The sequence below is a fragment of the Ahaetulla prasina genome, chromosome 1 (genome assembly GCF_028640845.1).
Source record: "Ahaetulla prasina isolate Xishuangbanna chromosome 1, ASM2864084v1, whole genome shotgun sequence".
In the NCBI taxonomy this organism is placed as follows: Eukaryota; Metazoa; Chordata; class Lepidosauria; order Squamata; family Colubridae; genus Ahaetulla; species Ahaetulla prasina.
Window position 1 is genome coordinate 79460285 of NC_080539.1, and position 12869 is coordinate 79473153.

Consider the following 12869-nt stretch of genomic DNA (forward strand, 5'->3'; position numbering starts at 1 on the left):
GTTCTCCTCTCTCCAAAGTGATTCGTACTCTTCCAGTCGCAGGGGAGAAAAACCCCCGCACCGGAGTACTCCACCACATTTGCCGATATCCCTTCCTTCTTCATTCCTCAATTCTTCTCCGCTCCTGTTCACCACCAGGCTGCTGCAATTATAAATCCAAAGCCCGGTGTCACCGAGCACAGCGCCCAGGCGACGACCAAAGTAATGGCGCGGCCTGTGGCCTCGAACCCCGCCGAGCCTAGGACGCCAGCATCGGTCCCCCAGTCCTGTATATCGGCTGGGAGACCCCTGGCGAGCCGTCCGTGCGGCAGGTGTCCTTTTCGGAACACCTGGCCCCTAAGGGCCTCGGCGGCGGCCGGATTCGGACACTGGAGGCAGGAAAAGCCTTCCAGACGTCCGTTGCCACCGGACACCGGAAGTCGTCCCCAAATCCAGCCTAAACTTCTGACTGAATGTGCAACCGACCATAAGCACCTGCTACATAACACTCAAGAGTTAACAATTATTGATAAAGACAAAAATGTCTGGATAGTGGATGTTGCAGTACTGAAGACAGCAGAATAGAAGAAAAAGAATTGGAGAAAATCACAAAATACAAAGACCTGCAGATAGAAGTAAACTAGCAGTGGCAGAAGAGAACAAAGTTAGTATCAATAGGAAAAGGTGCTTTGGGTGCAATTCCCAAAATCTGGCATACTGCTTGAATACTTTTGACATTGACAGAATTACCACCACTCAATTATAGAATGCTACTTTACTTGGTACAGTTTACATCCTGTAACGATACCTTTAACAAATACCAACATTTCTCTGTCCCAGACTCTTGGGAAGAACTCGATAGGTGGATAAAAATGCCAGATCTAGTCTAAACATCTAGCTGATGATACAACTGACCATAATAATTAAAAAAAATAATGTCATGTGGTTAAGCTGTTGGGTAACCTGGTCATGGTCTACTCTTGGCCAAGGAATATTCAGTGGATGGCTTTGTCCAATCACTCTCCAATAGAAAATAATGCTCTAGATGCTGCATTCCACTGTTAATTGAATGGCAAACAATAAATCAAGCCTATGTCTTATATGTTGTTCAATCTTTAGAGCACTGTTTCTTAACCATAGCAATTTAAGCTGTATGGTCTCCAGTTCCCTAAATCCCTCAGCCAGCATGCTGGCTGAAGAATTCTAGGTGTTGAAATCTACACAGAGCTTAAAAGTTTCCAAGGTTGAGAAACACTGCCTCAGAGCATTAATTTTTGTCATAACAATGTCATAGCATAGTGAGCAGAAGATACTATACTCCCTGCGGTATCCAGAAATATTTCAACCCACATCAGTGCTTCTCTAGTGGAAGACAAAAAATGAAATGACCAGGACTGTGCTCCACTACACCGAATTGAATCCCTTGATTTTAATAGATAAAACAGTAGAGCTTAAGGCACATAATCGATACTTCTAAAACAGATGCTCAAAAGTTAGGTTTTAAATCATGTACATCTGTGTTTACCTAGAAGGGTAATGACCTTGAAATGAAGGTGCTGCCTTGTTTAAACAAAGACTAAATATAATACTTTCCTGTTCCTTAGAAAATTATGATAACACTGTCTTTTAAAGGGTAATTATTTCAGAAGTAATCTGTTCGTCAAGTAAATATATTTGTCCAAGTGTTAATTTCTTGATATTGCTATTTTAGGTTTTGGAAGACAATGATTATGGTCGTGCAGTGGATTGGTGGGGCCTTGGAGTTGTTATGTATGAAATGATGTGTGGCAGATTGCCATTCTACAACCAGGATCATGAAAAACTTTTTGAACTCATTCTAATGGAAGATATAAAATTTCCTCGAACTCTCTCATCTGATGCAAAATCATTGCTTTCAGGTCTCCTAATAAAAGATCCAAATAAACGGTAAGATTAAAGTATAACAGATATATTAAAATATACAAGGGAATGAAAAAGAATGAAATGAGAATTGCTTTGTAGAAAATTCCTGTTTAAGCAACATGATGCCCTTTTCCTCACAGTGAACAGGAATTAACTGATAATATCTCTCTGTTGAACTATATTCTACTCAACTATATTGACTTTTTGTAGGATCAGAAGCGGCAAGGTTTATAACTAAAGAGGTAATACCTCTTAAGAACTAAAATGGTGCTTAGTTAGTCAGTACTGGACGTTCCAGTATTTGAATTATATATTACATTTTTAAATATAATAAATCAGGTCTAAAAGGTGATTAGTTGGTAATATGGGATCACTGCAAATAATGGGATACAATTAATAAAATTATAGGTCTGTTATTGGCTCTCAAAAAAAGAGGTATTAATGTTTTTGGATTGCGAATACAATGATGAAGCATAAAAGTCGCCCAAATCTTCCTGAAACAAATTGTAACCTGCTGTAAAGTTTCAGAGAAAGTAATGGCTCAGTCCTTATCAAATTACTTCCTGTAAATAATTTAGATATTTAGGAGAAAAAACTTCATAGTGTCATTTTACAACTTTATTTGGACACTCTTTTTCTCCTTGTAAATTCAATTGTCTTATCTGAATCAATGTTAAACTGCTGTTAATAGACAGAAGTACTAAGGAATGTGAAGGTATAGCATAGCACCTCTGTAATTCTGTAAATTTGCCTTTTCCTAGGTTTGACAGCAATGATTTCAGGAAAAGGCATATCTCTAATAGTTGCATAGAAGGAAAGGCAATGGTTACCACATTTTATTCATATTCTTTGGAAAACATTCACAGACACCTATATTTTTATTTATACATTTTTATTTATATACATATGCATATACATATGCACACAATATAATTGTTTTTTATTTTGCTGTATGCCACTTAACAATTACCATATTTTTCGGAATATAAGACATACTTTCCCCCCCCCCAAAAGAGGCTGAAAATTTGGGTGCATCTTATACTCCAAATGTAGTTTTCTGAAGCTTTTTTCAGCCCTAATGAGGTGCTAGTTCTAGCAAGTGAAGCGATCTTCCATACTTCGCCTGTTTTTCTCCTTGCTTCTCTCTCCGACGATCAGCTGTGCTTTAGAAGCTGTTTTTTATCCCCAATGCTCATGCTCAAAACTAGCAAACTAATGTGTTGAAGCTGACCAGACTAAGGATGCTAGCCAGATGAATACCTGGTAGGCAGAATCCCCCCCCCCCCATTTTCCTCCCCAAAAACGAAGGTGCATCTTATACTCCGAAAAATACAGTACATAATTGAAGCCATAACCCTAATCCTAATATTAATATGATGAAATATGCTTTATGGTGGATGCCATGATACAAGGAGAGAAGTTTGCATTGCAACTTTGTGATGCATTGCTCATTACATGCTCACCTTGTTCCTCTTTGCAGATTAAAGTAGCATAAAAATACTCAAAATATGTAATTTTAAATAGATTTTATGAAATGATTTTACATATATAATACAAACTACATTCAAAGACAAAGATGTAGTAAATGTGAAAGCGAAAAAAGAACACACACAAACACAAAAACATTTGAAAAGCCTTACATTGAAAGAATTAGAAGGGAGTATAGCTGAATAAGTTTACTACTGTAAATGAGAATATTTACAGTTAGGTAAGCATAAAGGACGAAAAAATGAAAAAGTTAATTTTGATTAAGTTTGGTTATTTTGAAATGGAAGCAGGGAAAATGTAATGTAATATTACAAAAGAATAACATTTAAAAATATATAGAAAACTGAAAAAAGAATAGAAGCAGTAGTTTATTTTAACAGAATCAGAAAGCAGGGTAGTGACTTAGTAATTTGTTCAAGTTGTATTGATAAACAGTGTGAGTGATAGAGACTAAGGCATACTTACTGGGATCTTAGTTTCCTGAATTGTCTCTTTTATCTTATAACATTTTCAGATATTATTTATTCGATTGATTGATAGCTGCCAATCTCACATACATGATGCTGAGTGATTTACAAAAAAATGAAACAAATAATATAGAATAAAAAGACATAGGATCCAAACATCATAATACCAACAGATTGGCTCTACCACATATGAGGGGCCCCAGTTGAAGGAACAGAAAGTGCAGATAACTCTTTCTAATGTGCTTTTGTCTCATAAATTCACTTTACATATTCTAGGAAATTTTTTTGCTTTAAGATTAAAATCTGTATGAGCATTCCTGTATTTTCAATCCAATTAATTTGGATAGCAAGTTTTAATAACTGCAAGTGAAAGTACGTGAGCTCCAAATTGTATTAAGGATATGCATTGTTCATTTTTAAAAACAATTTCCCCAACTTGAAAGTTGTGTTTTTAATTATTAAATGGCTTACTTATTCAATCTTAAGTTATTTCATGGAATAATTTTAATTTTTTAGTGATCACATGGTCTCTGTGTACTTTTCCCCCTTTTCTTTCTTTTTTTTTACTAATAAGAACTGTATTGTTTATACTCTCCCCCCAATAGTCTTGGTGGAGGACCAGATGATGCTAAAGAAATTATGCGACACAGCTTCTTTGTTGGAATAAATTGGCAAGATGTATATGATAAAAAGGTAGGTTTATATCAGATAAAATAGAATTCCTAAGAAATCCCAAAGAGAATATACCTTATTTCAGTTATAACAAATGTATATCAAGTAAATGCATATCAGGTAAAATGTAACAAACTATCAAACAACAACAAAAACTCAAATATATCTAAGCTTAACAATGTTGGTCTTTCCTGATTTAATAGAAGCATCTCACTTCTACTGAACTCAGTCTAATCTTTTTTTAAAAAAGCAGTGCTTATATTTAGTGGAATCAGACATTTCATAATTATATTTATAATATATATTACAATAAAACAGAAAAATTGTTCTCTTTATTACATTGCCATAAACTTCTTGTAGAAATCTCTGATATAAATTAAATATTCATAAAATTGTATTTAGAAAGCTGAATATTTAGAAAACTAAATAAATGAATGTGGAACTGTATTTTTAAATGTTTCCTGTAGGAAAGATTAGTCAGTCTATTGAGTTATTGCAGGTGGGGAATGGTAGATTGGATTTCATCCTTTTTATTGAATCTCGGGCTGAGAGCAGAGATAGGCAATAGTACAATTCCTGTAAGCCATAACCAGTGTGGATAGTGATTCTGAAAGCCACGTGCCAAAATATTCTGAGTATCAATATGGATCCCATTAATTCAAACTTTTGAATTTGATTTGTCCATCAGAAAGAGCTTAAAAATTGTGTCACGTGTGACATCTTCTCTCTATGTTTTTGTGTTTGTGTGTGTAATCCTAATTTAAGTTAATTAAATCTTTGTGTCAATATTTGTACATTTTTTTAATAAAAAAGAAAAAGTTAAATATCCTTGTTTGCTGCATGTTCCAATGGTGGAAAGGAAACTATTACAGCTCTGCAAACCATTTTGAAAGATGTTCTGCTGCTCAGTCTTGAGGTACTTGTGTTTCTTGAAGACTTTGTGTGGCCATTTCAGGACATTTTCTTAGGGGCAGTGAAATCATTTCCACTTGGGATAGTTGCTGAAATGAACCAGCTTGCCTCAGGGTTTCAAGCAGAGGATTCGGAGGGTCACTTTGTGTAGCTTTTCTGTCAGTAGCTTACAACTTTTTAAACTCATCTTTCCTTTGGACTTTGTAAGCCTAAACTATAATTTAGTGTAAGTCTTGAGATACTATGTCATATTGAAGAAGGAATTCTTGTAGGACCTGTTGGTATTGCTGCAAAATTTGGGTTGGAGGGCATGTTATGCGTCCTCAGGTAAATTTTTTAACATACTGAAACTTTACCATGTTACAGTATATTTTTAAAGAATTTTCAAACATTCCTTAATCTAGATTTGGGAAATAATATTAGTTAGATTTTTGTCTATAGTTGAGGAAAAATAAAGGAAATTGCTCAGAAGTAATTCACATATCTTTCTTGGTTTTTGGGACTAGATATCTTTGATGAGAGTGAGTGAAGCCCTTGTATTGTGTGGGTTCATTTTTTAAATTACTGTCTTTTTTTGTCGTCTTTGTCATTTTCTTCATTTTTGTTTATTTTGATTATTTTGTCTTGTTTTTAGTGAACTGTCCTCCGTTTTTTGATGTTGGGTAGCATATAGATTTTAAAATAATTACAAATAATAATTCCAAATTATGTTGAATATTTTCTAAGATCTCTGAATTAACAGTGTGTACATTGAGATTAATATAAATTAATAATTTCCCACAGAATCCTCTGCATATTTTTTCTAGAAGTAAATCAAACTATTTTCAGTGGAGCTTATTATTTGGTGAGAGTTTAGAGGGTTGCATTATTAAAGATTGATGACTTATAAATTAAAACAATGGGGAAAGTTTGTCAAAATGTGTTGATTTCAAACTTCTTTTTTAAAAACTAAAGACAAGGAAAATGCTTTTTCACTGATATTTATTTGATGTTGAGCAAATAATTTAGCAAATATAAACATAACACATTTTCTGTGGCAGAAAATCTGCTGCAGAGTTGGATATTATGGAGCAGTATATGAACGCTGACAGCAAATAAATAATTAAGCTAATTAGCAAACATCAGCTATTTTATGCAATTCCAAAAAAACATTCGCACTATTTAAAATAGAAGAGTAAATTTACTAACATTTTCCCAATCTCCAGGTGCTAAGTTTGTGAAAGTAAAAAAACGAATATTCTATAATTGCATCTTAATAACATTTACAAAAATTAATAACAGAAGCTTTTTTGACTTAAGTAACAAATAAAGGAGTATAAAGGAAAATAAAATTCAGGGTAATTTTAATTACGGTGGCACAGTGATTAGAATGCAGTATTTCAGTCTTAAAAACTTCTCACAGCCTTGAGTTCAATTCTGACCAACTCAAGGTTGGCTGGGCCTTCCAAAGGTCCAAGATCAGTAAAATGTGGACCAATATTGTTTGGGGGCAATATGCTGACGTTGTAAAATGCTCAGAGAGAGCTATAAAGCACTATAGAGCAGTATACAAGTCTAAGTGCCTTTGCTATTATTTAACAATATTTAATACTTAATATTCATGGTAAATAATTCTTTGTCTATACTATAAGAAAGAATGCAAAATGTTCTTCTGTATCTTCTTCATTAAGGGATACATGGGCTGTAGAGCCAGTTTGCTTAATTTCGCTTGGCTGTATCTTAAAAAATGTAGCTGGAATCCAGCTTCTGGAAAGTGGAGGCCTTGTAACCTCTGTCACTAGAACTGCCAGTACACTCAGTGTTTGGCACCCCTTCAGAATTGATCCTTTTGCAAAACAGGAACATCACAGGATTGGAAAGGAAAGGAACCAGAAACACAAGGAGCTGTGATGCTAATTAAAGTCAAGTTTATTAGTTTGCATAAACTAATACTATTAGTTTATATAAATAAACACAATAAATCATTAGTGTACCTCCTGTATTTTTGCTAGTTGAATGCAATGTGCACATGTGAAGTTATTATACAAATACAACCAGTCTGTGGTAAACTTGTGATACTAAAACTGTCAGTGAATATTTTTATTCACTAGGAACTGGATTCATGTCATGACTTCTAGAAGATGTGCATTTTGCTTCTTGTTCAATTCAACTGATATTTCACATAAGTTTCTGTCATGGTATTGTCATTTTTGGCCAGTTTTCAGTGTTTACCTTCAGTTTCCAGCAAAACTATTGAGGGGAAAATGGATTTGCTTAGGAAGATAGGAATTCATAGGTTACTGATAATTATGTTATATTCCAGTGAATGGAGATAATAAAAAAAATTGGGAGTACAACTTGGGGAGGGAGATCTTACATCTTAATACAAACAGATGTAAAGAGTGAAATATGGGAGGTAAGTTAAAAATGAATAGGATTCAAAGCACCAAAACGGGTGAGAGATGTTGGATAGAAAGAAAACTTCTTTTAATAAAAGGGTGACATGATTAGAAGTTAGAATAGAGATAGAAATAAGAGAAAGGGGGAATATTAGGGTATACATTTTTACTTAATAAAATAAAAACAATAATGAGAGGGAAGCTTAGAAATTGAATGGCAATATTATGTATGATCAAATAATGTGAGTGGCATTAGATCATATATAAAAATATGGAATAAATAAATAATGATAAACTACAGCTTAATACAAATAACGTGTAATAATTCTAATAAATACACTTATTATTAGAAATATATAAATTGGTTGAATGTAATAACTACCCTGTTTTTCCCAAAATAAGACATTCCTTGATAATAAGCCAATCGTGCTTTTGAGCGCATGGCAATAAGGCCAAGCGCTTATTTCAGGGTTCAAAAAAATATAAGACAGGGTCTTATTTTCGGGGAAACATGGTATGATTAATTCTACTAGTTTTATTTGCATTAGGATGTATGACAGCCAGGTGCCACACTGTTCATGCATTAATATGTATATGTAAAATAAAATAAAAAACTTATGTATATATTAAAATAAATGTTTGTAGTTACACTGATGGAAAGAATGAAAAAAGGCTTGGTGGAATATTGAAAGCAAAAAGGCCCTGGATAAGGAAAAAAAATCATGCCCAAGAATAATTGTTGAAAAAAAATGTATTTTTTTTTCATTTATATGGCTGCCCTACTCAAAAAAGAGATCTTGCGCAATATATAGTTAGAGGAAAGCATAAAAACAAATGCTAAAGCAAAACACAGCATCCAGTACAGAATAACCAAGGCCAACCATCACATATTTCATTCATGTTGTTGCATCTTTGGTTGGCTTATTCCATGCTTTAAAATACTGGGGGAAGAACCAGGTTTTTAAGACCCGTGAAATGGAACAGCAGGATCAGGGTCATCTAAATCTTGGGGAAAGCGTTCCGTAGGGCAAGTGCTATGACAGTGAAAGCATGCCTCCTGGTCCTGCCAGGTGACACTGTTTCTTATAAAAATCCCACAGCATGTCCATTCTGCCAGATTCCATAGGATGAACAGAGATAATTGTGACAGATGGCCACACAAATAACCTGGCCCTGTGCCATGAAGGACTTTATAGGTGATAATCAGCACTTTGAATTGCATCCAGAAGCCAAAAAGGAACTACTATAGCTCACAAAATAATGGTGCTATATGCAACATGTCTTCAGGACCACCAGATACAAAAGTCGAGCTGTGCGAAATTGGGGAAAAAAACAAACAGTTTAGTTCCCCCCAGATCAAATAGTAGCAGTGTTCGAGGCAATATGGATGCTCGCAGTATGATAGGTCATGTGACAGCAGTAGGATGCAGACTGGCAGTCCAACTGAACCACCTGCTGCTCCTGTTCTCATTGTCACACATATTCCAAACATCTTCTGGAATGTAAAGGGCAGGCAACATAGAGATGCTGTCAGCACAATATTCAGGGAGAGGGGAAAACAATCCAACCAGATATGCTGCTGTTTACCTGAGGGAGGAATAAAGCCAGTGTAGCCACCATTGCAGAACCAATGACATTTTGTCAGCAAAGTGACAGCAACTCCTGCTCAACTTTCCCATCCACTGAACAGCTGATCGGAGATGCCTTCATTATTGCTTTTCTACTGCCCAATTGCTTACTGGTTGCACAATTCTTGGCAAAAAGGAGAGCTGTAGGAAAGGCCTTCTTGTTTGGTTGCCTGAGAGGGCCTCTGTGACGTGAGCCATCACTACTACTCTGATGCCATAAAGCTTCACTGCCTGGCCGCAGATCGGCTGTGGACCAGGTTGGGCACCCCTGCTATAACTCATATTCTGTATATTTACATTCTGACCTAGGCTTCCTTAAAAAGCATGAAGCAGAGTCTTGGTTCTGGCAAAACCCCTTTTATTTACACGACAGTGAATTCCTTTCATTCACAGTCAGCAAGGCTTGGCAAACAGTCTTTCAGAGGAATGTTTATCAACACAAACCTTATCTCGCTTGGAAAGATGCCAGATAACTATCGTGTTTTCCCCAAAATAAGACCCTGTCTTATATTTTTTGGAACACCGAAATAAGCGGTTGGCCTTATTTTCGAGGAGGTCTTACTATTTTGGGGTGTGTGGAGCAAGATGGGGCTCCTTGTGCCATCTTACATGATTTCCAGCTCTGTCTCCCTAACCCTAACCAGAGGAAATGGGGACTGGCTGCGCATGCATTTAAATATTTTCAGGGAGGGCTTATTTTCGGGGTGGGGTGGGGTATTTTAGTGCATGTGCTCAAAAACCCAATTGGGCTTATTATCTGGGGAGATCTTTTTGGGGAAACAAGGTAGTCTCCAAACACAGGACAAGACAAAACTTGGCACAGAGTCTGTTATCACTAACAAAACTTTTCACTCTTGAAACGACCAAACGAAACGAAGTTTCCTGCAAAAGTCCACTCCCTGTTTGCTCCTCTTTTGTTTCCTATGGAAGGGGCCAATCACCTTCAAGGTGTGGCTTTACTCCCAAGTTGACCCTGCTTTCTTAGTTGTTGTCTGCTGGCAGTTCTGTGCATGCGCACACTGGGAACAGGCTCCAGCTGTTCCTCTGCCTTGCTGCTATCTAGCTCCCATTCTGCCTCCGACATAGAGCCCGCATCCGAGCTTTCCCCAGCCCCCAGTACTGGCCGAAGTTCCTCCCCAACCTCCTTACTGTCCGACTCTGTGCCAGCTCTGCACAACAATTTATTTCTATAAAACTTTACTGTCCCATCATTAGCACACATCTGGAACAATTGGGAGATTTTTTAATGTATATGGAGTGAGAGATGTGGAGAATGAATGTGCAAAGAAATGAAAATGGTTATGAGAGTCATTGTTGAATGAAATGTATGAGTGATATGTAAAATATAATCAAATAAGTTCATTTATTTTACATCAACACTGGTAAGAAATACAAAAAACAAAAAACTTTAGAATATTGTGAAAGCAAGGCAGGTTTTCAAGAATATAAAGGCAAAAAGAACGTAGTGAATGGTGTTCTTATGATCTGTCTTTATTTTCTTTTTGTTTACTACTACTTTTTTGCTGCTTTATAACTTTGCTTACCCAGAAGAAAATTGCCTGAACACTCTGTACCTATTACTGAGATTTATTGTTTTATCTAACACCAATTAAATTGAAAGTTCTGCTTTGTCTATGTCAGAACTTTGAGATTAGAGTAACTACCATCTAAGCACATCCTCTTTGGTCTGAAATTGCTGATGTAGAAAATGTTTTAATAGTTTGTTTTTAAGTTAATGAATGTTTTGGAAGAAATGTAGTCTATCATAAATCCTGTATATATGGTATATAACTCTGATTAAGATTTAATTACAGATATGCTGATCCAAAACAGAAAAAGCCTAAAATAATTAAAGTTACAAGACTTTTGATCTAAAAAGATTGATACAAAAGGGCAGATTAATGCTGATTCAGCTTCTTTGCTGTTAGGTGGCAGTCTTTTGAAGCTTCTTTCTTGACTTTCTGGATTTTTAGGAAAAGAAGGAAAGATAGATGAATAGATTTTTGTTTTTGTTAGTTGGAAAGTCGTGTCCGACCCATCGTGACCCCATGGACAATGTTCCTCTAGGCCTTCCTGTCACCATCCTCTGGAAGTTTTTTAGGTGTGAAATGATTATATAAACATAGAATAATAAGAGTTGGAAGGGATCTTGGAGGTCTTCTAGTCCAGGGGTTGGCAACCTTAAACACTCAAAGAGCCATTTGGACCTGTTTCCCACAGAAAAGAAAATACTGGGAGCCACAAACTCCTTTTGACATCTAAAATGAAGATAATACTGCATATATCATTTTATTGAAATATTAGATTATTTGTGAAAAATATATAGTTTAATCTAATTAATAGTTTAATGTATTCAATTTAAGTTACATTGGTATAAAATTTGTATGTAGGGAAAAAGTCTTGATTTAAGGAATACCTCGTCCACTGTTTTGTTTAAATTTAAAAAATGCTTTACTGAATGAAAGAGAAATAAAGTATCTATAATTTATAAATCAGAATCTATTTTATTAGGCTCTAACATAATTTAGCGCCAACAGCTGTGATACTAAACATTTTATTTTAAAAAAAAACCTCAACTGGTGGTTTTAAAATTCCTTTCCCATCATTTTATTAATAGTGAAAAGTGATTGGCCATTTTAAAAGTACTTTATTTTAGATTTTAAGATAGATATCCGTCTTATCTGTATTTTTAGCCAGCAGGAAAAGAAACAAGAAACTTTTTCCTTCACAAAAGCCGCATGTTGACGCTGCTTTGACTTATTCATGTTACTGTACAAATCCTGTGGTAGAAATAAACGCACCTCTTGCTGGAGGTTGCCGCGAGCAAGAACTGCTCAAGCCACCTCAGGATTGAATGTACCATACAGTAGAGTAGTTAGCGGAGATTTTGAACTGTTTTGGAGCATGAGGAAAGGTCCATCATAAATGCAGTGGGTTTTCTTTTTGGGGGGAAAAAGTTTCTCTTCTTTCCATTACACAAGCTAGGCAGATTGTTTTACCTCATCTTCCCTAGTTCAATGTTATGGTAAATTTGCAGCTTGGGAATTTCCCAAAAAGGATTAAAAGATACGTTGCCTAACTCTTATTTCTGACACCTCCCCCCCTCTGCCCATTTGGTCTTCTTGCCCTTCTTTGCTGAGGGAGCGAACCGGACAGATGGAAATCAATTTTGAATATTCAGTGCGAAAAGTCGGCTGATTTCAAACACTCCCTCCCCGTGGGTCTCCCTTCAAATCACTGGAAAAGCTTCCCACCCACACACAGGACATAATCATAGATTATTTCCTTCCAATCTTATGGTAAATGTTTATTTACCATATCATTTGAGTTATGGAGTATCTATATTCTCTCTCTGTGCGTGAGTGCATGTGTGCACACGCACACATACGCTTCCAAGGCTCTTGAAGACCTCCATCAGGCCGCAGAAGGGAAACCAACCCTAT

At 35.8% G+C, this 12869-nt stretch overlaps 1 protein-coding gene across 8 annotated transcripts in view; it reads left to right on the plus strand.

The window, feature by feature from the left end:
• The window catches only part of AKT3 (AKT serine/threonine kinase 3), a 191060-nt gene that overhangs the window by 160351 nt on the left and 17840 nt on the right, over positions 1 to 12869 (plus strand). For all 8 annotated transcript variants that reach the window (XM_058165610.1, XM_058165644.1, XM_058165626.1 and 5 more), the window contains 2 exons: positions 1691 to 1905; positions 4442 to 4529. In XM_058165610.1, the coding sequence (XP_058021593.1) occupies positions 1691 to 1905; positions 4442 to 4529 (303 nt within the window). The remainder of the gene's footprint in view (positions 1 to 1690; positions 1906 to 4441; positions 4530 to 12869) is intronic.